The following is a 27,144-nucleotide window of genomic DNA, read 5'->3' as shown; positions in this document are numbered from 1 at the left end:
GTTTACTAAAGAACAGGAGTGAGTACAGGGCCTTTTCTTATTATGGATTGCTGCCTGCCTGCTTCTGGTGACTTCTGTCCTGGACATGGAGTTTAATGTGGAGACAATTTGAGCAGGAGGGGAAAAGCAGCTGGTACCCTGAAGCTGCTGTCCTCTTGACTAGCCCTGGTGAGAAGCCCACTCATCCCGGAGACATTGCTTCCCCTCAGCGGGAGGTTGAAACAGTCTGCCTGTTTGTGTAGAGTCACTGGGGCAGATAGCAAGAGGCCTGTGCTTGCAGGATCTTGAAGGGAAATCTTGAGGGGCTAGAGTGGATCCTGTCTGAGAGTCTTGATCCTGAGATCTACAGGAGGAACCATCCACACCCAGAATGGAGGAGGTCTTATTATTTTTTTCTTCTCCCTCAGGAGAAATGATGCATCGATCTTCTAACTTTTGGAAGTATTCCCACACCGAAAAGTCATTCAGATAAAAAAGGACTTGTATTGTGCAGATACTGCCAAATGAAATACCAGATGTTACCAGTATTACTAGACACATCCTTACATGTATGAAATGTCCTGCAGACATTAAAAAATCCTCCATGAGTGGAAATAAAGGTCAAGAATAAAAAGTGAGGTAAATGACACTGAAAGTGGTTGCAGTTGCAGCACATGTTCTCAATCCAGAAGTCCTTCTGTTTCTTTGATATCACCAGCTGGAAGTGTTGTACCCTCAATTTCAGCTCTTCAATCATCAGGAAAACAATAGGCATCTCAACCAACTATATCCAAAAGACTCCCAACAATGACTTCCTTTGTAGACAAGATGATACCTGAATATCAACAAAAAAATTGACCAAGCCCTCTCAAGAGCAATATATGCTTCCAGTAGTCCATTATCAGTAACTGAAAACAGTTAGTGGCAGGCAGCATTTAAACTATTAAGACCATTGTATCATTTATCCAGCAGACATTCTTTGAGCAAGTCTCTTCTGCAGCTGGAATATGAATATGTGATGCAAACTGCATGGAAAAAAAAATCACTGAAGCATTTTGTCAGTATTCCAGATGGGTGGGTAAATGTACAGGGGGAAGGAATCATAATTTTTGTGATAGCTACACCTCAACCAGTTTTTTACAAGAGCATTGGAGCAGGAGAGAACAGATGGATATACTTCAGAATTTATTAGTAATGAAGTATGTGGAATACTAGAGAAGATTGCTAGTGGGAAAGAATTGGCTCTGCTGACTGACAGTGCCAGTAATATGAAAGCAGCATGGGACATCATAATGGACAAATATCCACATATTATTGCAATAGGATGTGCTTCCCATGGCCTAAACTTGCTTCTTAATGAAGTTGGGCACACTGGAAAGAAAATCTATAACGGAGCAAAGTAAGTTATAAAATATGTGAGAACTACTCATATTGTAGCTACAATCTTTAGGAAGAAGCAGGTCGGAAAGTATGTTAAGAATAAAATGGTAACACTGAAACTTTCTAGCAAAACAAGATGGGAAAGTATGGTGGATTTCAAAATTTATTAAAAAAGCAAAGAAGCTCTTCAAGAACCAGTGATAATCTTGTCTAGCTACCTCACAGTAAAACCTACAGTTCCTTTGTCTTCATTATTGTGTGTTCATTATCTCACTGTAAAACCTCCACCTTTTGGCAGTGCAGCCTTAGCCTCAGAGAGACTGTCAACACTGTCCCCTTCTGTCAGCTAGTGTCTGTTTACCAGCCTGGCCCCTTCTGTCTCCCATCCAGGCTGATAAATAGACACAAGCTGCCAAAGAAGATTCTCTGACAATTGGAGACTAAGGGAAAGCCCTTTAAAGGAAATGGGGCAAAGTGACCAACCATTAGGAGCTTCTTTCCACTCTGTGACACTCCATTTGGGGATTTCAGATGCAGTGAGGGATTGGGAGGATTTTGCAGTTTGTATTGCATGTGAAGGAAGTTGGGTGACTGATAGAGAGTGAGTGTTCGGGATGGAATAGAAAATGATCCCATTTACTAACACTGCTACAGACCTGGCATAATGTTCTTCTAACCCGCCGTTCCTTTCCCTTCCCAAAGACTCTATTAACAGACAAGTTGTATTTTAATTTGGGTAAGACACTAGAAAACTTTGAACTATGGTAAGAAACAAGTGTTAGAACCAAAAAAACCTTATATGAGAGAGAAGAATTTCATGATTGGGAAAAAAAATTCAGTGCTCTCTATATTTATTTCATGCACATGCACCTAGACAGAATGCTATAAATAGCATCCTAAAAAGAATACAAAGGAGAAGCTAGAGAGCAAAGGGTATTAATTTCTGGAAAGGCATGTGAAAAATAAAAAAGGGTACCGAGAGAGAAATCCAAAATGGGTTAATTTTTGGAGTAAGAACATCAGAATGGCTATATTGGGTCAGAACGATGGTCTGTCTAGCCCAGGGATCGGCAACCTTTGGCATGCGGCCCGTCAGGGTAAGCTCCTGGCGGGCCAGGCTGGTTTGTTTACCTGCTGCGTCCGCAGGTTTGACCGATCGTGGCTCCCACTGGCCAAGGTTCACTACTCCAGGCCAGTGGGGGCTGCAGGAAGCGGCAGGGGCCGAGGGATGTGCTGGCCACCCTTCCTGCAGCCCTCATTGGCCTGGGACAATGAACTGTGGCCAGTGGAAGCTGCGATCGGCCGAACCTGCGGACGCTGCAGGTAAACAAACCGGCCCGGCACACCAGGGGCTTTCCCTGGCGGGCTGCGTGTCAAAGGTTGCCGATCCCTGATCTAGCCCATTATCTTATCTAATAGCCATTGATGGACCTATCCTCCATGAACTTATCTAATTCTTTTTTGAACCCAGTTATACTTTTGGCTTTCACAACATCTCCTGGCAGCGAGTTCCACAGGTTGACTGTGGCTTGTGTGAAGATGTACTTCCTTATGTTTATTTTGAACCTGCTGCCTCTTAATTTCATTGGGCGATCCCTGATTCTTGTGTTATGTGAAGGAGTAAATAACACTTCCTTATTCACTTTTTCCACACCATTCATGATTTTATAGACCTCTATCATATCCCCCCATAGTCCTTTTTTTCCTAAGATGAACAGTCCCATTCTTTTTAATCTGTTTTCATATGGAAGCCGTTCTATACCCCTATCATTTTTGTTGCTCTTCTCTCTGCCTTTCCAATTCTAATATTTTTTGTTGAGCTGCGTCAATCAGAAATGCGTGCCGTATTTAAGTTGTGGGCAAACCATGGTTTATATGGCTATATTATGATATTTCTGTCTTATTCTCTATTCCTTTCCTGATGGTTCCTAACATTCTGTTGGCATTTTTGACTGCTACTGCACATTGAGTAGATGTTTTTGGAGAGCTATACACAATGATTCCAAGATCTTTCTTGAATGGTAACAGCTAATTTAGAGCCCATCATCTTGTATGTATAGTTGGGATTGTTTTCTAATGTGCATTACTTTGCATTTATCAGTATTGAATTTCTTCTGCCATTTTGTTGCCCAGTGACCCCGTTTTGTGAGATCCCTTTGTAACTCTTAACAGTCAGCTTTGCACTTGAGTATCTTGAGTGATTTTTGTATTGTCTGGAAACTTTGCCACCTCACTATTTTACCCTTTTTTCTAGATCATGGATCGGCAACCTTTGGCACACAGCCTGTTAGGGAAATCCAGTGGTGGGCCGGGACAGTTTGTTTACCTGCAGCGTCTGCAGGTTCGGCTGATCGCAGCTCCCACTGGCTGCAGTTCGCCGTTTCAGGCCAATGGAGGCTGCAGGAAGCGGCGGCCAACACATCTCTCAGCCCAGGCCGCTTACCGCAGCCCCCATTGGCCTGGAACGGTGAACCGCAGCCAGTGGGAGCTGTAATCGGCCAAACCTGCGGACGGGGGAGGGATAGCTCAGTGGTTTGAGCATTGGCCTGCTAAACCCAGGGTCGTGAGTTCAATCCTTGAGGGGGCCACTTAGGTCGATGGGGCAAAAATCAGTACTTGGTCCTGCTAGTGAAGGCAGGGGCTGGACTCGATGACCTTTCAAGGTCCCTTCTAGTTCTAGGAGATAGGATATATCCATTTATTTATTTATTTATTTATTTTATTTATTTAACAAACCGTCCTGGCCCGCCAGCGGGTTTCCCTGACGGGCTGCATGCCAAAGGTTGCAGATTCCTGTTCTAGATCAATTATGAATATGTTGAATAGCACTGGTCACAATACAGAACCCGTAGGGTGGAGGTGAGGGGGGTAAGGGGCATCCTGCTATTTACCTCTCTCCGCTGTGAATACTGACCATTTATTCTACCCTTTCTTTCCTATCTTTTAGCCAGTTACTGATCCGTGAGAGGATCTTCCCTCTTATCCCATGACCGATTACTTTGCTTAAGAGCCTTTGGTGAGGGACCTTGTCAAAGACCTTCTGAAAGTCCAAGTACATTACGTCCACTGGATCACGCTTAACCACATGTTTATTGACATCCCCAGAGAAAGATTTCCCTTTACAAAAGCCATGTTGACTCTTTCCCCAACATATCAGACACATAGATGAGCCACAGTAATTCTGTTCTTTATTATTGTTTCAACCAATTTGCCTGGTACTGAAGTAGAGGACTATCTTCCTGAATCTGAAATAACAAGAAAAAATTGCTTTGACATTCTGTAATAATGGCATCTCTCTCAAATAAATCTTACATTAATTTATGAAACTGGCAGCACTGTCTCTGGGGAGTGACTATAGTGAGCAAGTACTTTTTTTTTTTTTTTTTTTTTTTTTTAACATGGTGGACTTGAACAAGGATTGCACACTACTAGTCTATGATGGAAGAACAAATACAGTTGGTAACCAGTAGGTATTCTGCCTATTGATCCATTGTTTGTACTTCTGTTGTCAAAAGCTGATGCTGAAGTCTTGGATGAGTTACATTAACTAGCATTCAAAGCAAGGAATTTATTTAAAAAAAAATAAATGTTTTTGAATATTGGTAAAGAAGGCTGGACATGAAACAGAAGAAAATGGGCACTATTGAAGTCTTCAGCCATGTGGGAAACAAAGTCCTGCTAATTAACAGAGAAAAGTGTATTTGTATAAATAGTGCAAAGGGAGATCTTGCCAGCTATGAAGAAACTCTGAAAGCAGTACATTTCAGACAGAATTATATAATGATTGGTTCTAGGTGGGTACTTCATAAACTACCATTTGTTTTTTTTCTCTCTTTGTACTATACAAATATTTCCATTTGTGAAAACAAATAAAAAGTTTTATAAAAAGTCTTCTTGTGACTGGAGTTTATGTAGGCATCTTAGATTATTACAGATTGAGTGATATAACTGTTAATATTAATAAGTTTCATATAATTATGAGAACTGATTTGTTTTCAGATTGTGAGGGAGATTTTTAGTTGAAGTCAGGTGCCTGTCTGATCTTTGTGTCTTTGAAAAACTGCCTCTTTAAATTTCTGGGGCAAGGACTGTATTTTTGCATATTGTATAGTGCCAAATGAATTGTTGGTACCAAATAAATAATTATTGTACTGTTTCATTACAAATAATCAAATCTTTGAGTTGTAACCTTCCAAAATAATCTGCACTGATTTTAAAAGTGATTTTTCCTTAGTCTTAGTTCCATAGGATACTGTCCAGAAGCAATAATAATGATAATTAGTTCTTTCACATGTCTTTGATGAAATGTGTTGAAAAGATTGGGAGTTTAAGGTAGTTACAAAACAGTGTAGCAGTGTTGAATTAAATTAAACACTATTCTGCTTTGCAAAATCTTAGATTCTTCTAAGGCAGAGACCATTATAGTTTCCAAATATGACTTCATTGTATTTTCACTAGTTATTCCTTTATCAAGCTTATAACTTCTGGTTGAGCTAAAGTGTATTTCTAGAAAGACATCCAATCCTGATATAAAGACTTTAAGTGATGGAGAATGCATCGTATCTCTTGGTAAATTGTTCTAATGGTTAATTACACTGCCTTAAAAAAAAAAATCTTATTTGTAGCCACAATTTATTTAGCCTCAGCTTCCATGTAAGTTGTTCTGATGGCAGCTAAAGATCATCTGGCAGTCCGAAATTTTTCTCTGAAGTACAGAAAATAAGAGATCGGATCTATAGTCTCCGCTATTTCCCTCAGCCCCTCAGTTCAGGCCTCTGCTTCTCTTTTGTTTCTAAATAATCATTAATAGCTTTATTCTCAGTACCTCTCAAAGCATCTGTGTGATGGCATCCAGAATTCTCTGCTTTCTCCTTGTCTTTTCTCTCAGGCCTGGTCTACATGGGGCGGGGGGGAGGGATCGATCTGAGGGTACGTCTACACTACCTGCCGGATCGGCGGGAAGTGATCGATCTACCGGGGATTGATTTATCACGTCTAATGTAGACGCGATAAATCGATCCCTGATCTCTCTGCCATCGACTCTTGTACTCCACTGCGGTGAGAGGCGGAAATGGAGTCGATGGGGGAGTGGCGGTGGTCGACACCGTGCCGTGAGGACATGAGGTAAGTCGACCTAAGATGTGTCGACTTCAACTATGCTATTCTCGTAGCTGAAGTTGCGTATCTTAGGTCGATCTCCTCCCCTCCCCCCCAATGTAGACCAGGCCTAAGTTGCGCAACTTCAGCTATGTGAATAACGTAGCTGAAGTCTACGTTCTTAGATCGACTTACCGTGGTGTCTTCACTACTGTGAGTCGATTACTGCCGCTGCCCTGTCGACTCTTCCTGCGCCTCTCACCGAGCTGGAGTACAGGAGTCGACAGGAGAGCGCTCGGGGATCGATTTATCGTGTCTAAACTAGACGCAATAAATCGATCCCCACTGGATCAATCACTGCCTGCTGATCTGGCCGGTAGGGAAGACATATTCTGTCTTGCACTCTTGGATCTTCATGCTGTTTAGATTATGCCCCTTAAGACTCTGTTTCCACTTTATATAGATGCATCCCCTTCACTCGTCATATCTAATTATGCAAACCTGCATTGCATTTTGCTTCTCCCTGGAACTCCACTTCCAAACACCTTACTACATCTTGGTAGCTCCACAGGTGTCTAGTTTCTGGCTCTCTAGTGACTGTTCCAGTTAATATGAACAGTTAGCAGTTTATTTTAATTTTTTGCCAATAACTTAGAACACTACCCTAAAAACTGGTAGGCTTGAGTACATGAAAGTTTCCCTCTGGTTGTCTCCCAGAGTTTCTTCCAAGGTTTTATTCCTTTTTATGGGCTTCACTGCTCTGAAACTCAAACATAGTATGAAGCTGAGTGTGTATGTACAAGTTTCTCAGCTTGTTTCTGTTGAACGTAGTAGGCCAGATTTTCTTAAGTGTAAAGGCTACATCATCATGTTCACAAACCCCAATAAGGGCACAAATACCTGCAGTTTAGTATGTGCAGTTTTGAGGGGGGAGGGATAGCTCAGTGGTTTGAGTATTGGCCTGCTAAACCTAGGGTTGTGAGTTCAATCCTTGAGGGGGCCATTTAGGGATCTGGGGCAAAAATCTGTCTGGGGATTGGTCCTGCTCTGAGTAGGGGGTTGGACTAGATGACCTCCTGAGGTCCCTTCCAATCCTGCCATTCTGTGATTCTTGATTTGGACTTAAATAACATGCAGGAGTTGGTTCAAAAGTAACAGTAACTGAGTCATTAAGTAATAGTGACCACAATTTAATTATGTTAAACATCCCATTGGGGAGGAAGGATAGCTAAAACTAACAGTGATGCCGAACTTTGAAAAGGGAAAGCTCAGTAAAATTAGGGAGGCAAAGTAAAAAGGAAGGAAAGTAAAATCTTTGGATATGGCCTGGATGCTACTTTAAGATTACAATAATAGAGTCTCAGAATGCATAAATAGTTCTGAACAAAAAGGGAAACAGGAGGGTAAGAGTAACCCACCATGACTAAATAGCAAGGTTCAAGAGGTTGAGTTGACCAGTTTCTTCAAACTTTGGAAAATTAACCCTGGTGAAGCCAGTAAGAGGGGCATGAATTACAGTAGGAGAAAATTTAGGAGGGATGGATTTCAAAGAGGAAATAGCTAAAAATATAAAAACAAAGCACAAGAAATTTCTGTAGATGTATCACAAGTAAGAAAGTTAAAATAGAAGAATTAAAATATAAAAAATGTTTTAACATTGATATTACATTTCTTCAAATCATTAGAAGTACCTCAAGGTAGCGTTTTGGGATTCTTGTTTAGTGTTCATACATGACAGTTTTAATAATTTCTTAAAAGAAAGGACATTACTAGACTAAAAACTGTATTAAGATTGAGAGTACCTATGGTAATCTCAGGATATAAAATATTTCAGGGATGTTGTGATTATTTCAGAAACAAGTAGTTCAAATCCAGGAAAGCTAGAGTTAATGTATTTCCATATTTTGGGTTTCCTGTGTTTGTAATTCTTGTTCTGGGGATAATTTCAACATCCCTGCAATGTTTTATACCCTTAAGTTACCGATATGTGCTCTCAACCTTAAGTCTAAACAGATTTTTGTCTGGGACTATAACAGCATTTTTTCCCTAGAAGCTAGGCTTCTATCCCTTTATTTGAATTTTGTGGATGTAAAACTGAGGACTTTGCAGATCTGGTGGAACTTTTTGCAAAAGTAAGGGTGCTGTTCTTAATGTAATTAACTAATTTGGAATGTGGGCAGGATATATGGCTGCATAAATATTCCTGTATAGTTTGTTTATATTTTTCTTCATTTCTTCTGTTAAAATGTTATACAGTGAATGGAAAGCACAGAAAGGCTGCTGAGTTCCAACCCAGAGTGCACTCCACTTTCATGGTGGGCACTCAATCAATTGCACTAAATTGATGTAAAGTTATTTGAGTTACATATATTGATTTTTTATTTTTCATCAACAAGTTTAATATGTAAGTATTACATCATGCTGTAGTTTTGTTTAGTTCTAACAAGTAGTCTTGATTATTAATACGATAATGGACAGTGAATCAGAAAGATAATATTCATTTGGTTTTACCATAAAACTTAAAATGTTCTACTCTGAAAACTAATTGAAAAAAGACATGTGGCATTCCTTATATATTTATTTTTTTAATGACTTTCATATCAAATGTATTAGTTGTACAAATAAAAAGATGGGGGATATTCCAGCTACCAATCCTATAGTGTTTCACAGAACAACTGGTGTATAAGCAATTCTTAACAATTCTAAAACATTTTTCAACTTCTATATGAACAACCACAAGCAAGCATATTATGGGATATTAGTTAACTTCTCACTGAAATAATAACACCGCTGACTTTACAAAATGCCACCAGTAGTGGCTCACGGGGAGGGCGCTTTGGAATCATAGAACTGTCTGGGATTCTCCCTCTCTTGACATCAGGTTCTATCATGTCTTGTTAAGAGTATTCCTGCTAACATTACTGCTAGATAAGCTTTCAAACCAATTTCAAATTGCATAGCAGTGGAAAAACTTTTAAATGGACTGATATTATGAGTGATGTATGGAAGTAAAGTGGACTAATTATACTTGTTCATTCATTACTTCACAGGTACTGTAAGAATTGAAATGTTCAGGAACATGCAAAATGCAGAAATCATCAGGAAAATGACTGAGGAATTTGATGAGGTATAGTATATAAATATTTACACTGAAGAGTTTTTGAAAACTGGAAATATAAGAGTGCAATATATTTTCCTTCAAAACGGCATAATTTTGTTTGATGGGCACTGGGGCTTTTCAGAAACCACTGGGCTTTATTCTAATGGATAAGCAATATCTCAGTAGAAGAAACTGTACTGACTGAGAGTAGAGACAGATAAAGTGACTATTCAAACAAATAGATTAAGAAGTTAGAAGGTTGCATTGGTATAGAAAAAGTATATGCAGAGACTAGCAGAGGAATAGGAAGAAAATACTAAAAATGTGTAAATGGTAGTTTCTAGAAACATTAATCAGAGACACAAAAGGACACTTAAAAAACAATTATCCCACACCACTGAAGTCAGTGGTACTTCTGCAATGGGAGTAGGATCAGGCACTGCTGGTTAAAGGATAAATTACAACAAGGTGTCACAAAAGGAAGGGATCTTGCCTAAGAAATCTGAAGTTATTTTTGCATCATGGAGCTGTGCATGGAGTTTGTGCTTTTATATAGATATAGATAATATAATATAAAAAACCCTTTCAGCCTTGAATTGTTTAAATGTTCAGAGAGTAGGGGGCGGGGAATCAAATGGCTAGTGACAGCCAAGAGATATCCAGTCAGAGTTCTTGAGACTCAGACGGAGGAGAATCAGTGTTGGAGAAGGGAAGCTGAAGAGTGGAGGAGGAGGACTGGCAGGAAATGAAGAGGCAGGGCTTTTCAAATGCATTTCTATATATGGTGGGGACACTTAAGGGAAGTGGGAGAATAAATCATTTATATGGGTCAGATAGTAGCAGCCTTTAATCTTTGCCTCAGTAAGTATTCAGTAACTCAGTTATTTCAAGATCAGTCTTTTCTTTGTCCATCATCCTTCCCCTTTCTCTTCCAAACGTGACTTGACCTGAAAATGGTTTCTCATAATCAGGAGATAAGGTGGGTGAAGTAATATCTTTTATTCGACCAACTTACACCGAGTTCTTCATAAACATAGCATTCTGAGGCTTTTAACATGTATCATACTCCAACAAAATGGACATGGTAATATGCAGTCACAAATAAAATAAGCCTTGTAGGATGACAGACCCAAAGGGCATGAGATCAAATGGAATCTGGGAAGTTAGACATGGAAAAGTTCTATCAGGTGACCAAAAGTTGCAAGCAGTGGAGTTTCCACCACTTCCTTTGGGAGACTACTCCACAGTATAATTCATTTCACACCAAGGAGGTATTTCCTGACATTCAACTTACATTTTGTTTCTCTAAAGGTAGCATCAGTACAGGATATTTAGTCATGGGATTCACACTTCCAGTGTAAGACAGAATCCTTTAGCTGAAGAGTTTTGTGGATTCCTTGTTTGACTCTTTGAGGTACAGAAGTGCTAGATAGTGTGCAAGGCCATTCTGGCTCGGGGGGAGGGATGGCTCAGTGGTTTGAGCATTGGCCTGCTAAACTCAGGGTTGTGAGTTCAATCCTTGAGGGTGCCGCTTAGAAGGATCTGGGGCAAAATCAGTATTTGGTCCTGCTAGAGAATGCAGGGAGCTGGACTCAATGACCTTTCAGGGTCCCTTCCAGTTCTATGAGATGGGCATATCTCCATATATTATTATTATATTGGCTAGAGATAATACGTACTTTCACTATTTCTGTCTCTAGAAACATACGAGTTTCTTCTTGATCTCATTCAGTGAAGGAAGTCCCCAAAATAACTATAGCTTGATGCCAGGGACTGCTGCTTTGGCTCTCTGCTGATCATGCAGCCATACTTTTCTTGCTTTTAGACATGCCTTTTCACTTAGATCCATAATAATGTAATTGTTTTTGTTGGCCTGTGATGCTTTACTCAACACTCTGGGTCTGTTGATCCTGAGAGTAAAGGCCGGTTCAGCCCTGTGATTCATCTGCAGTTCATCTTGCAGCAGCCACTTCATTTCTCCCGTTGGAGCATTTCCATGTTTTATTAGTTGTTTCATGGTATTCAGAGGCTTATTTTTCCATGCCAGAACTTTGCCATTTGTTTGATCCTTCTTGCATGTTTTTCAGCACGTTGGCATATTTTGTCAGAGGTTCAGTGAATGTTGTTTTGCTTCACTACAGACTTTCAGTGCTACTTACTTTCTGCTGGTTGTTTTGGAGCCCTCTCTTGGTCTTTTGCTGTCTTCTTCCTCAGTGCTCCAATATGTGTTTCGGTGCTTTCTACTTTTTAGGATTGTATCTGCTATCTCAGTCCCTGTGGAGGATGGAAAGTAGCTCAGCAGTTCGAGGTGGAAAGATTTTAATCATGGATGATGTGCATCCTCTGTACATTGGTCTGATTCAGGGAGGAGTGCGCCTTCCACTATGTCCAACTCTGATGCTAGCGGAACCACCACAGATCCCATGGCAGGACCTAGTTGGGAGATAAAGAAGCTCTCCCATAAGCATAGACTTAGCCTTCCTCCAAATCAAAGATGGACACTCTCTCCACCAGCTTGGCCCAAGGAGACAGTATGTTCCAAGTCCCACAGGCATTAGAAAAAGATCCCATAAACAATGGGATCCAGAGAGATCTGGAGCTGTGTCTGCACCTCAAGATATCTTTGCCTTGCTGAATCCAGTCTCCCCCTCAATCAGGTCCCTCCACTTCCAAAGAGATCATATCCCCACCATGGGACATGCCTACGATACTGGGTCCCTCACCCTTTGCTCCTATGCTCTACACTCTCCTGTCGGCTCCAATAGTACTGTTATTAGAATCAGAGTCTGCCTTTTCCTCTTCTGATGAGTCAGAACTGGGGGAAGAACCACCCTTACCATACCACTCCTGTGCACAATCACGGAGACCAGCATGTCCGTGCAACAACTGCTTCCTCATCAACTCCAGAGCCACTGGTATCCCATCCTATGGGGTCCCCCACCCTGTTGGTCATATTGTGGATCCTGGGCACAATATCTCCCCTCCAGCATGCTCGATCCGCAAGAGAACCGTCACCTGCTTCCCCCTTGAAGGATCCTTCCAGCAGGGACACGGATCTGATGTTGGAGGAAGAACTTTCTAGCCTGGTTCCAGTGGTTCCACTGGAACTAGCAAGATTCCCTTCCTTTTCACCAAATGAAGCAATTGCTACATCATCCCCTCCCCGCCTGATGACTTCAGACAATTCCAGGAGCTTTTGCGGAGAGTTGGAGGGTACTCTTGGTCAGTGGCAAACATCAACGCTGCCTCTACTGCTTGGGAGAAGCCCACATTGCATCCAGGTGCAGTATCTGTCAGTCCTTCCCTAGCTATACCTGAGAAGGCTGGGCTCTCCTTTTTCGGTAGCACCTTATGGAAGTCACCATGAGGCCTCCCTCGGACCCAAGCTGGCCAGGGAATCTCCTCCGTACATCGGCCTGAAACAGCCAGGAGCATGCCTCCTGCTACTGAGTCTGGATCTGGTACCGGTGGACTATGGACCCTACGCCGGGACCTAGTTGGGAGGTAAGGAACCATGCCCATAAACGTGGTGTTAAATCTTCCTTGAAACTGAAGAAAGGGGATGCTCCTTCCATGAGTTCGAGTCACGGAGAGGGAACGCGCTCTAAAGAACATAAACACAAGATGAAGTCCCACAAGCAATGGGATCTGGCGATCCCGCGTACCAAACTGCAGGTACTGTAGACATCAGCATCCCATAAAGTGCGGAATCCATCCAGTCTGGGGAAGTCCACTGTTCTGCCACTAGTGCTGTGTAAGAAGAGGGCACCCTTAACACCAGGGAGATCAGGAAAAGCACTCCAACACCAAGATGTCTTCACCTTAGAAGAACCGAGATCGCCACGTTTGCTGGGAACCTGCACCTCTAGGGAGACTGTTTCTCCCACTCATGACATCACCATTACGAGACCCCTCACCTCCTGTTCCAATGGTCTCCACATCTCTATGGAACCAGAGTCCACGTTTTCATCCTCGGAAAAGTCAGACGATGGACAAGGACCATCCATCCCCTACCACCAGTACAGGTACTCCAGAAGACCATCTATATCGTGTCAATATCCTCCATCTCCACCATGGGGCCCGCCACAACACTTTCCAGATCCAGCATACTGGCCCTGTTCGGGGCCCTAGTCCCAATACTCTCTTCCCCCTCCCCCCACCCAACCCGTCCGGTCCTTCAGGGAAACTTCACCTGCCTCCCTATTAAGGGCGCCTTCGAATAAATGCTCAGAACCGATGCTGGAAGAGGAGCCTCTTAGCCCGGTTCCAATGGTGCCATGGAACTGGAGAGATTTTAATCTTTCTCACCAGATAAGGCAGTAACCTCAGCATCCCCTTTGCCTCCAGACGACTTCAGAAAATTCCAGGGCTTCCTCCGTAGAGTGGCAGGGGAGCTTCACATCCCCATAGAGGAAATCCAGGATACACAGCGTAAACTCCTGCATATCCTTCATTCATCTGCACCAACTAGAGCTGCTTTGCCAATCAATGATGCCATCCTCGAGCCAGCTAGGAAAGTATGGCATACACAGGCATGCATACCCCCAAAGAGGGGTTCCAGCTAAGGGGTCTGAGATTCTTTTCTCCCCCTCCCCCCCCGAATTCACTTGTTGTCCAGCAACACCCACCTTCCACACTATGCAACAAGAGGACAAGAAGTTGGACCTTTCAGGCCGCAAGGCCTTTTCCTTGGCCACCCTTCAATTCAGGATTTCAAACCATCAGGCTTTACTAGCTAAATATGATTTCCTGAATTATAGCAAACGAGTAATTTACTGAAAAACTTACACAGCAAGACTGAGCTCGTGTCTAGGTGATCATGGAGGAAGGGAAACTGGTGGCAAGAACAACGCTTCAGTCAATGGTGGATATATCTTCCAGGTCTATGGCTTTGGACATAGTTATGTGGAGGGAGTCATTGCTCCGCTCCCTTGGTTTACGCAGGGAGGTACAGAACACCATCCAAGACCTCCGTTTTGATGAATCTCATCTTTTTAATCAGAAAACGGATGATTCACTTCATACCCTCAAGGATTCCAGAGTTACCCTGCATTTGCTGGATATTTATACACCTGCCCTGAAGAGTAGATTCTGCCGCCCACACAATGATACAAGTCCTCCAAGTTTTTCCACCAGAGACCTTATGAGCTTCCACAGAAGCAGTAGAAGATACAGAGATCCTGGCCCCCCAGGACCACTTTCACAGACTTCCTCCACACAGATGCAACCCCCAGCTAAAAGATATTTCTGGAATATTCTCAAGAGCCACCAACCACCCTGTCTACCACAATGTGAACACCCTCCTCCCTTCCCTTTTTCCCTAAGCTTAAAGTGCAATAACAATGGACAAATGGGAGCTAAATGTCATCCACCATGGGTATATGATTGAGTTCATCTCACTACCTCATCCGCAGCCTCCCTGGTCACTCCGCAGGGACCACACTCATGACAGCATCTTCACCCAAAAGATGAGAGCCTTATTACAATGAAGAGCGATAGAGTGCATTCCTGTGGAAAAAGTTCTATTCAGCTTACTTCCTGATATCCAAGAAGAAAGGCGGATGGAGACCAATTCTGGATCTGCAGTTTCTCAAGTCCAAGTTTTGTATGGTCACACTAGCAGCGGTCATCCCATCCTAGAAAAAGGCATGTGGTTGCCTCTCAATATGCAAGACGCTTTCACCGACATCCATCTGGCCCATAGACAGTTCCTGAGGTTCATGATTGGCTCACCCCATTTCCAGTACAGTGTTCTTCCATTTGGACTCACCACCATTCCCAGAGTCTTCACCAAGGTTTTCTCCATCATGGTAGCCTACATCAGGTGTTATGATGTCCTCGTATTCCCATATTTTGATGAATGGCTCCTGGTGGCATGATCCAGATGTGAAGTCCAAGTTTCGACCTCCATGTTCCTCAGCCTCCCTTCCTCCCTCGTGGTCAATGTCGAAAAATCAACCTTGGACCCCACACAATCCCTAGACTTTATAGGGATCACCATCAACTCAGACAGGGCACTCTGCCTACCACGGAATAGGTTCCACACAGTGCAAGAATGAATAACTTGCATAATCAACAGTCCTTCTGTCCCGGCCAGGACATGCCTGTCCCTCCTTGGCCACATGGACTCGTGTACATACGTCACTGTCTTCGCACAGCTCCACCTTTGCTGCCTCCAGATGTGGCTCCAGATGGCTTATTCTCCCAAGCATCATGGCATGGACCTCATGCTGATGGTTCCCCACAAGGTAATTTCATCCCCCCCAATGGTGGATGGACCTATGTCATGTCTGCATAGGGTTCCTTTCTTCACGTCCTTCCTGGACAAGATTATCATCAGCAATGCACCCCTTGTAGGCTGGGGAGCACAAACGGGCAATCACATGATACAGGGAACATGGACTCCAGGGGATTGCAGGAAAGGAAAGAGTAGTCTCATGGTTAGGACGTGTGAATTTTACTCTAGGGAACTGGATTCTATCTCTGCCTCTGCCATGGAGGCCTTATGTAATGCTGGGCAAGCCAGTTAAACCAAACTTTTCACAGGTGGTCACTAATTGTGCATACCTCATTTTCTGGGTGCCCAACTTGAGGCCTTCGGGTCTGATTTGCGAAAGAATTGAGCATTCATAGTTGCATTTAAAGTCAATGGGAGCTGTGCTCTGAACATATAAAGTGTTATGTATAATGCCAAGTACTATTAAAAATCAGGTCCTAGTCATCTCAAATAGGGCACTCAAAATTAATGGAAACTTGATCTCCCTGTGTCTTAGTTCTCCATTTGTAAAAAGGGATAAATATCAGTTCATCTCACAGGGGTGTTGTGAAGCTAAATTAATTAATGTTTGTGAAGCATTCGGATATTCTAGTGATGATTACCATAGAAAAGTCCATGAGGAAGTTAGTAATTCTGTCTTCAGAGTAGGGTTTGAATATTGTGCAGCAAATAAAGTCTAGGAGCCTTAACAACAAGAAGACAACAAAATATTGAATAGTTGCTCATTAAATGGTCAGCATCCATTCTGTGCACTGAATAAGGCAGTGTCTTGTGGAAAAAATCATATGTGATCATGTAATTAAAGACTGTATCTTAATGTATGTACATGGGGAGAGGGGGAGAATTAAGGTTGCACGGGTGACTGGAATTCTGGCATTTCACAGCTTTTATCTGCTTGACTTTGGAACCTTAATAATGTTCTTTTAGGTTTTTCTGTGCATATTTGATTTGTATAGAGTAAATGCATTATTTTAATGTTGGCTGCCAGATAGTAATTGTAGTGTGTGCAGCTTTCTTCTTCAGTACTAACAAGTTATTTGAAAATAAGAGTTTCACATCTGCTTATTTACATTGCACATTTCAGTCTGCTCTGAGAGAGGAGTCCTAAGGAAATAATAGCATTTGATCACATAATTAAAAGCTGTATCAGAATGCATATGCACAAGGAAGCAGACTTAAAGCTCCACAGAAACTTTAACTTTGGTATTGCCTGACTTTTGATCATAACTCTGAAACATTCAAGTTTCATAGGGTTGTTTTGATGGAATACGTAATCACTGATGATATGGAGAGACAGCAGTCAATCTGTAGTTAAAGCTGCCACTGAGTTTATATTTTACATGTAGTCCTTTCACTCTGGAGGATAACAAAGCACTTACAAACTGTGTATGTGCAGTGCCATCAAAATGCAGCTATGTCTGAGATGATAAGGTTGGGAGGATAGTAAGGGAGAGGTGACAGACTGAACTGAAGGTATCATATTCTCACTTCCACCATGTAATGACTGAAAAGTGGGACTAGGAACCTGGTTTTGTGCCCAGTGCAGTCAATAGTAAAGTTCCCATTGCTTCAATGGTGCAGGATACAGCGCTAAGAGAAAGGGAAATCCATATACACACAGAAAATCATGTGTGTTTTCCTTTTTGTAGAATACAAATTGTGTGTATAAAATAGGATTGAATGGGAAGCATTTGTAATATAGAGTATAAACGTTTTCTCTTTTTTCAGGACAGTGGTGATTACCCGCTTACCATGCCTGGGCCACAATGGAAAAAATTTAGATCAAACTTTTGTGAGTTCATTGGAGTGCTGATTCGACAGTGTCAGTATAGCATCATTTATGATGAATATATGATGGATACAGTGATCTCTCTTCTGACTGGTTTGTCGGATTCCCAGGTCCGAGCTTTCAGGCATACCAGTACACTTGCTGGTAAGTAAGCACAAAGGGTGGAGTTTTCCATACACTCATTGGCCTAAGTCTCTCCCCATTGAATTCAAAGGAAGTTTTACCATTGACTTCAATGGAAGCAGAATAAGACATACACTGAGTGCTTTTGAAAATCACACTCAGATTCTAAATATCACACATTTTAATTCTACTAAAGTTCAGTTTTCCTAATTGAACATGTGTACACTAAACTATGACATAAAAAGTAGGAATTCTTCAGTAGGATGGTTAAATATTAATAGACAATTGAGTTGTTTTCAGTTTTATATTTTTCAATGCAGTGGGTTATATTTATACAGTCTACTGTATAGTTTTCCAATTCTCATGGCATCTTTGATGTTTTAAAACATTATTTTCTGTATGAATGTATTGCTTGAGAAAAATCCTTGACTGTCAGTCCGAAAACTGAAACACTCTGCTTACCTACCAGCCATATGCAGTACGGGCAGTAGCAGTGCAAACTGTTACTGATGCTTCCCCGCAATGTGCCACGAACCTGCCTTGAAAGCTCACTTCATGTCTCTGAAGGTTGCCAGTTACAGTGACATAGCTTTCTGACATAGACTCTTGTCCACAAAGGACTGAGCTGTTGTATTGTATTAAGAACATAAGAACGGCTATACTGGGTTAGACCAAAGGTCCATCTAGCTCAGTATCCTGTCTTCCGACAGTGGTCAATACCGGGTGCCCCAGAGGGAATGAACAGATCAGGTAATCATCAAGTGATCCATCTCTTGTCGCCCTTTGCCAGCTTCTGGCAAACAGAGGCTTGGGACACTATCCCTGCCCATCCTGGCTAATAGTCATTGATGGACCTATCATCCATGAATTTATCTAGTTCTTTTTTTAATCCTGTTTTAGTTTTGGCCTTCAAAATATCCCCTGGAAAAGAGTTCCACAGGTTGACTGTGCGTTGTGTAAAGAAATACTTCCTTTTGGTTGTTTTAAACCTGCTGACTATTAATTTCATTTAGTGACCCCTAGTTCTTGTGTTATGAGAAGGAGTAAATAACACTTCCTTATTTACTTTCTCCAAACCAGTCATGATTTTATAGACCTCTGTCAGATTCCCACTTAGTAGTATCTTTTCCTAGCTAAAAAGTCCCAGTCTTGTTAATTGCTCTTCATATGGAAGCTGTTCCATCCCCCTAATCATTTTGATGCCCTTTTGTGTACCTTTTCCCATTCCAGTATATCTTTTTTGAGATGGGGCAACCACATCTGCACGCACTATTCAAGATGTAGGCACACCATGGATTTATATAGAGGAAATATTATATTTTCTGTCATCTTATCTATCCCATTATAATGATTCCCAATGTTCTGTTAGCTTTTTTGACTGCCGCTACCCATTGAGTGGATGTTTTCAGAGAACTATCCACAATGACTCTAAGATCTTTTTCTTGAGTGGTAACATCTAATTTAGACCCCATCATTTTATATGTTTAGTTGGGATTATGTTTTCCAATATGCATTACTTTGCATTTATCAACATTGAATTCATCTGCCATTTTGTTGCTCAGTCACTCAGTTTTTTGAGATTCCTTTGTAACTCTTCGCAATCTGCTTTGGACTTAAGTATCAGGAGTAGTTTTGTATCATCTGCAAATTTTGCCATCTCACTGTTTACCCCTTTTTCCAAATAATTTAAGAATATGTTGAACTGTGCTGGTCCCAGTACAGACCCCTAGGGGACACCACTATTTACTTCTCTCCATTCTGAAAACTGACCATTTATTCCTACCCTTTATTTCCTATCTTCTAACCTGTTACTGATCCATGAGAGGACCTCCCCTTTTATCCCATGACAGCTTACTTTGCTTAAGAGCCTTTGGTGAGGGACCTTGTCAAAGGCTTCTGAAAATCTAAGTACACTATATCCACTGGATCACCCTTGTCCACATGCTTGCTGACCCTCTCAAAAGATTCTAGTAGATTGGTGAGGAATGATTTCCCTTTACAAAAACCATGTTGACTCTTCCCCAATAAAGCATGTTCATCTGTGTGTCTGATAATCCTGTTCTTTACTATAGTTTCAACTAGTTTGCCCAGTTCTGAAATTAGGCTTACTGGCCTTTAATTGCTGGGATCGCCTCCGGCGCCTTTTTAAAAAATTGGTGTCACATTAGCTATCCTCCAGTCATCTGGTACAGAAGCTGATTTAAATGATAGCTTACACATCACACTCAGTAGTTCTGCAGTTTCACATTTGAGTTTCTGCATAACTCTTTGGTGAATACCATCTGGTCCTGGTGATGTATTACTGTTTAGTTTATCAATTTTGCTCCAATACCACCTCTAAAAACATCTCAATCTGGGAAAGTTCCTCAGAATTCATTTAGTTTCTCCTCAATGGCCTTATCATCCTTGAGTGCTTCTTTACTATCTTGATCGTCCAGTGGCCCCATTGGTTGTTTAACAGGCTTCCTGCTTCTGATGTACTTAAAATGTTTTTACTATTACTTGTTGAATCCACTGAGGGTCATATGCATGCACCATGCATCAAGAGCTGGAGATTTTGAAAGTAGTAGCATCTGTTGGTCCACACGTGTGCCCTTGCGCCGCCTCATGGTTTCGTCCCAGGTGATAAAGGGCGGGGTGGACTGACCACCCCTCAGTTCCTTCTCACTGCCTCCCTTCCTCTCCCCCCTACCCTCCCAGACTATGGCCAGGAATCCGGGCTTCAAAAGCTATGTTTCCTGCCCGCGCTCCTTGTCTGAGTGAAGAACACCAGCGGTGCCTCTACTGCCTTGGCAAGGCACACATGGTGGCACACTGCACCATCTGTAAGTCCCTCCTGCCCTGGATCAGGGAAGCCCGTGAGCTCTGTCTTTGCAAATATCTAATAGAGGAAGCAATGAGGCCCTGGGTGCACTAGGATCCAGGCCCAGGAGAAACTCCTGTACAGCAGCCAGCACTGGCGGTGAGCACCCCTCTGAGCACTGCTCATGCCTTGGAACCAGCAGTACTGAAGGCTAAGGACAAGTCCCGACATGAGAGCAGAAGACACACTCATGGGCATAAGAGCAGGTCCCCGCAGTGGACTGCTCCCAAGTGCAGTGTTTCCTCCCCGAGCTGATCCAGGTTCGGTGAGACGTTGCTCACAGAACCAGCTGCACTGGATTCCCCAGGTGGAAGGTAAGGCCAGGCGCAAATGGGATCCGATGGTGATCTCATCACACAACCAGAATGCTCACTGGTACATGCACCACCCACTTCGCTGGTGCCCACACGCCTCCCAGACAGGTTGGCCCACCAGACACCCGCCAGGCCCCTTCAGCATCTCCATTGGTGCTCCATGGACCTCTGACCGCTCAGAGACATTCTTGACAGCAGAGGAGTTAATCCTCCCATCCCTGCAATCTCTCTTTCTCTCCAGCCCTCTGCTCGCCTGCGACATTCGTACTCCTAAGGATGAACCCCTTCTGCTGCTGATGGAGAAGCCCAACTCTGACTCATCACAGCCCTCTGGTATGAACAGTCTTCTGAATCTGAGGAGTTCTCGGAGCTGGACCAGTCTTTTTCCTTGATGCAACACCAGTGTCTTGGATACATGACCCGGACTGCCCTCCCCTCTGGCATATGACCCTACAAAAGGGGCCTGGTACTATGTCTGATGGACCCCTCTCTTTGGCTGAACCTGGGACCCCATTGGTCCCAGGTTCAGCCAAAACCAGTGACTACCACAGACAGCACACACTATCTCAGGTGTCTACTGACCGTCCACTAGCACCATCGGTGTATGAAGAAGAGGAGGACATTGAGCTGGTGCTGCTAGCTCCACCGGTCCCGACTGGCATATCCTCAACACTGAATGAGGCAGTCATCCCTTTCCTGCTCTCTCTACCGGATGATCACCGACAATACAGGACTTGTTGCAGAGGGTAGCGGCAGACCTGGGAATCCCATTGGAGGAGATTCAGGAGCCACAGTGTTGACTCCTGGACATTCTCCAACCCCAAGGGTCATCCATAGTGGCCATCCTGGAACTGGTGTGGACAGTGTGCCACACACCAGCCCCGTGTGCGCCCACACTTATGTGGGTGAAGAGGAGATACTTTGTGCCAGCTAAGGGGGCAGATTTCTTATTCACCCACCCATTCCCCAGCTCCCTTGTTGTCCAAGTGGCTGCAGAATGAGCAGGTCAGCAACTACAGAAGTCCACTCCTCCAGACAAAACAGCTAAGAGACTGGACTTGCTGGGCAAGAAAGTCTATTCTTCTGCAGCCTACAGTTTCACATTGCCAATTTCCAGGCTCTGCTAGCCAAGTATGACTCTAACAACTACAATAGGCTAGCAGAGTTCAAGGACAAGATCCCTCCGGAACACCAGGAGCAATTCCAGGCACTGATAGACGAAGGGAGATACCTAGAAGGTGAGCCTCCAGGCAGCAGTATTTTGATGCATGTGGGATTGGGTGGGCAAAAAACCAGACTGTGGTCATTTGCAGGAAAAGACTAAATCTCCTGTCAGTTTGTCATAAATAAAATTTCAGCAATGTAAAGCAATTTTTTTTTAAATAAAGGTTTTAATACTTAAAATTTAAGCGAGGGATTGAAAGAGATTTGATGTCTATTATAACAGGAGTTAAAATATTTTTTTACGTGGTTTAAGCAAGATTTGTTTTATTCTTTTAGTGATAAATACTATGTCTGAATTCCATTTATATATATATAAAATTAACCGATGGTGTGGGGTTTTTTTTTTTAGTAGCATGGGGGAATCTCTCTTTCAGGATTTGCAAGATCTTAAGGTTTTTGCGGGTGGGATAAAAATGCAAGAAACAATGCCGGAGTGGGTAGAAGTGGGTATTGTGGGGTGGGATGGGAGCGGGATTAAAAAAATAGTCCCGTGCAGGGCTTTACTTCAGCTCTCTTGAGTTGTTACTCATACTCATTCTCCCTAGTGTGTCAGGATCGACATAGACAATTTTCAATGGAGAAAGGAAAGTTATTTCCAGTAACTGGACTTCTCGAAATATATTGATTCTGCAGATCCACACTAACTTACTCACTTGCTCTCCTTCCCCAACAAGGAATTTTAATGTTACTCTGAATACTTGGGAAGGAACTATGAGGGTTGTTGGGGCTATGATTTCTTATATACTCTCAGTTCTAATGTTTGGATCAGTGAGGGGGATGGGTGTGACCTTGATGGGAACTGTTTTCCAGATGGTTCTGTATCCATGTGTCAAGGGTTGCTCAAGTCCCATGAGTGTGGATCTACAGAGGCAATATGCTTGAGCTTCAGTTACAGGTGAGTAACCTTCCTTTATCTTCCACTCTTTACAGCTATGAAGCTTATGACTGCTCTTGTGAATGTTGCCTTAAACCTGAGTATTCACCAGGATAATACACAGAGGCAGTATGAAGCTGAGAGAAACAAAATGATTGGTAAGAGAGCTAATGAAAGATTGGAGCTGCTGCTTCAAAAAAGGAAAGAGGTAAGTCAAAGATCCAAAGCTATTTTCCTAATTATAACATTCACTCTCCTGAAAACATGTAAAAGAATATCTAAAGCACAAGTTATATCCTGAAAAAAATGTAGCCTTTTATAGTATTTATAATTTTGAAAATATGTGTTTTCTGTTTGTAGTGCAAAATTTCAAATTAGTTTACATTAACCTCTTCTCCACAAAGGGGAGCAAATTAATCAAGTACACCAAACAGATTTTGAAATTTAAATTATTCATGCTTTCTTGTGCTGTACTTGGGGAGAGAGTTTGGTTTTGTGGTTCAAGCACAATACTGGGAAACAAGAGATGAGTTCCGTCAAAGAAGTTCTCTGTGTCCTCAAGCATATTACTTAGGGCTACATTGTCAACTGTTGGGTTCACACACACACAGCTAAGATTGTAAGCACTAGCTCTTCTGCACATATAGAATGATGGCTATTTTTTAAGATTAATATACGTGATGAGGCAGGCGGCAAATTAGTCCAGAATTGTGCATAGCATGCAGATTTTCGCTAAAAATAGAACAATGAGATTTTGCAGCGGATTCTGTGCTCCATCCAACTGTATTGCCCGCTTCTCCCTTTCCGCAGCACAACTGTAGCTCAGAGAGTGACATTACTTCTTTTTGCATCTACTTTGAAAGAACACCAAACTAAGGGGATATTAAAGTCACTTGGTAAATGCCAGTCTGGTACTAGGTGAGAAAAAAACATTATGGGGATGATGTAATTATCCAAAAATCAAGTATTAGATCCCAGGAAATTCAGAGTTAAGTTTGCACTTAAAAGAAATCAAAATATGATAATGTCCAGAATTGCACAGATAAGTCACCCAAACAACTTTAACTGTACCCTGTAGTGACGCCATGCAAAAATTATATGATTATGATAAAGGCATTTTAGTGTTTGTTGTCTGAGACTAGATAAAATTGATTAAAACTAATGGGTTTTTTTAAAATAATTTCCCCCCCATGATGTCACTACACTGCAGAGTTAAGTTGAATTAAGGTTGGTTGGGTGCCTTAACTGTGCATATATTTTGGATTTTTTTGAAGTGTAATCTTTAATCTGAATTTCATTAATTTATAATACTTGGGTTTGGGATAAATACAGCTTTCCTGTGATGTTTTTACCCCTTTTCATAGATTTGAAGGTCAGAAGGGACCATTGTGATCATCTAGTCTAAGGTCCTGTATAACATAGGCTATAGAAATTCTCCAAAATAATTCCTACAGCATATCTTAGAAAAACATCCGATCTTGATTTAAAAAATTGTCTGTGATGGAGAATCTACCACTAACCTTGTGAAGTTCAATTGTTAGTTACTCTCACTATTAAAAATTTGCTCCTTATTTCCTGTCGAATTTTGTCTAACTTCAATTTCCAGCCATTGGATGATGTTATACCTTTCTCTGCTAGACTGAAGAGCCCATTATTAAATATCTGTTTCCCATGAAGATCCTTATAGACTGTAATCAAGTCACCCCTTAAACTTCTCTTTATTAAGTTAAATAGATTGAGCTCCTTGTATCTGTCATTGTAAGGAACGTTTTCAAATCCTTTAATCATTCTTGTGGCTCTTCTCTTCAATTGTGGACACCAGAACTGGACACAGTATTCCAGCAATGGTCACACCAGTGTCAAAATAGAGACAAAATGACCTGTCTAGTACTACTTGAGATTCCCCTGTTTATCCATCCAAGGATTACATTTGCTTTTTTGGCCACAGCTTCTCACTGGGAGCTCTTATTCAGCTGATTATCCACCACAATCCCTATATTTTTTTCAGAGTTGCTGCTTCCCATGGTACAGTCCCCCATTGTGTAAGTATATGTAGTTGGGATTATTTTTTCCAGTGTGCATAACATTTATAAGTGCAAAGTAGAATTTCATATGCCATTTTGTTGCCCAGTCACCCTGTTTTGTGTGATCCCTCTATAACTCTTCACAGTCAGCTTTGGACTTAACTATCTTAAATAATTATGTATCACCTGCAAACTCTTCTTTGCACTGTTCATTTCCTTTTTCCAGATCATTTATGAATATGTTGAACAACAAAGGTCGCATTACAGATCGTGGGGAAACCTGGCTATTTACATTTCTCCATTGAGAAAATTGACCATTTATTTCTACCCTATTTTTCCTATCTTTTAGCCAGTTACTGATCCACGAGAGGAACTTCCCTCTTATACCATGACTACCTAGTTTCCTTAAGAGCCTATAGCTCTGTTAAAGGCTTTCTGAAAATCCAAATACACTGTATCCACTGGATCACCCGTATCCACATTTTTGGTGACACCCTCAACGAACTCTAATAGTTTGGTGATGCATCTTTTCCATATACAAAAGCGGTGTTGACTCTTCCCCAACAAATTGTGTTTGTGTGTCTGATAATTCTGTTTTTACTATAGTTTCTACCATTTTGCCTGGTACTGAAATTACATTCATCAGCCTGTAATTGCCAGTATCGCCTTTGGAGCCCTTTAAAAAAAATTAGTGTTACATTAGCTCCCTTCCAGGTATCTGGTACAGAGGCTTGTTTCAGTGATAGGTTACATACTACAGTTAATAGCTCTGCAATTTTACATTTGAGTTCCTTCAGAACTCCTGGGTGAATACCATCTGGTCCTGGTGACTTTTTATTGTTTAATTTATCTATTTGTTCTCCTCTTCTATTGACACATCAATGTGGGACTGTACTTCAGATTTGTTTCCCAAAAAGAAGCAGTTTCAGCTTCTCTCTCCCTCCTTATCTCCTTGCCAGCTTATCAGTTCTCACTGATGTCCTGGGCTATTCATTTAACCACTCTATCCTTTTCTAAATCCAGGGTGCTCTAATATTTAGTATCCTCCTTTTTGATCCTAGGTTTAGCTTTGGGAAGAGTAAGCTGTTCTTAGTCTGACTGGAGCCAGGTAGGGTGTATTTCCCTATAAACAGATTTCAAGGATTCTTATCTGTGTCATAATTTTACCTTTCCTTCTTGGTTCCTTTAACACAGTGGCTCTCAACCTTTCCAGACTACTGTACACCTTTCAGGAAACAAATTTGTCTTGTACCCCCAAGTTTCACCTCACTTAAAAACTACTTGCTTACAAAATCAGACATAAAAATACAAAAGTGTCACAGCACATTGTTACAGAAAAATTACTTACTTTCTCATTTTTATCTTATAATTATAAAATAAATAAATTGGAATATAAATATTGTACTTACATTTCAGTGAATAGTATACAGAGCAGTATAAAGTCTGAAATTTTAGTTTGTACTGACTTTGCTAATTCTTTTTAATGCAGCCTGTTGTAAGACTAGGCAAATCTCTAGATGAGTTAATGTACTCCCTGGAAGACCTCTGCATACCCCTAGGGGTACGTATATCTCTGGTTGACAACCACTGCTTTAACAGCCCCTTTTAATCTAATTCCATATCAAACAATCCATGTTCAACAAATACATAGAAGGGCACACCATACTTCTAAGAAATAATACAGATATTTCCCAGTTTATCACACTGTTATTTAGATCATTCTGGGCAAAAAAAAGACTGACACAAATGTTAAATTTCTCAAAGGAACCATTTAAAAATGAAATGTAATTCATTAATGGATTTACTTGTAAATTCAGAGAAAATTCATTCTGGACCCAAGTTTGGGGGAAACTCAACTTGGTATTAACTATGGAGCTGCAACTGCTGCCTCCATAATAGGTATACAAGAAATGGGTAACATTTTACCACTTCTGCAGGAATGCATGACAGACCTGTCAGATACATGATGGCCACGTGAGATGCATAACCCTTGGCAGGCTTATGAGGTGCTAGTGTTTGTTGGTGAAGAGAATAGGGATCCGTACATGGTTTGTTTGGACCACAAACCCAGCTATGTGTATTTCTAATAATTATTATTAC

The 27,144-nt window shown here is 41.7% G+C and overlaps 1 protein-coding gene across 5 annotated transcripts in view; it reads left to right on the top strand.

The window, feature by feature from the left end:
* STAG1 (stromal antigen 1) overlaps positions 1-27,144 on the top strand; it is a 391,372-nt gene that overhangs the window by 147,562 nt on the left and 216,666 nt on the right. For all 5 annotated transcript variants that reach the window (XM_054039941.1, XM_054039940.1, XM_054039942.1 and 2 more), the window contains 3 exons: positions 9,507-9,583; positions 17,562-17,766; positions 23,077-23,228. In XM_054039941.1, coding sequence (XP_053895916.1) covers positions 9,507-9,583; positions 17,562-17,766; positions 23,077-23,228 — 434 coding nt within the window. The remainder of the gene's footprint in view (positions 1-9,506; positions 9,584-17,561; positions 17,767-23,076; positions 23,229-27,144) is intronic.

The sequence above is a fragment of the Malaclemys terrapin genome, chromosome 9 (genome assembly GCF_027887155.1).
Source record: "Malaclemys terrapin pileata isolate rMalTer1 chromosome 9, rMalTer1.hap1, whole genome shotgun sequence".
NCBI classification, from domain to species: Eukaryota; Metazoa; Chordata; order Testudines; family Emydidae; genus Malaclemys; species Malaclemys terrapin.
This window is presented reverse-complemented; position numbering and strand designations above follow the sequence as displayed.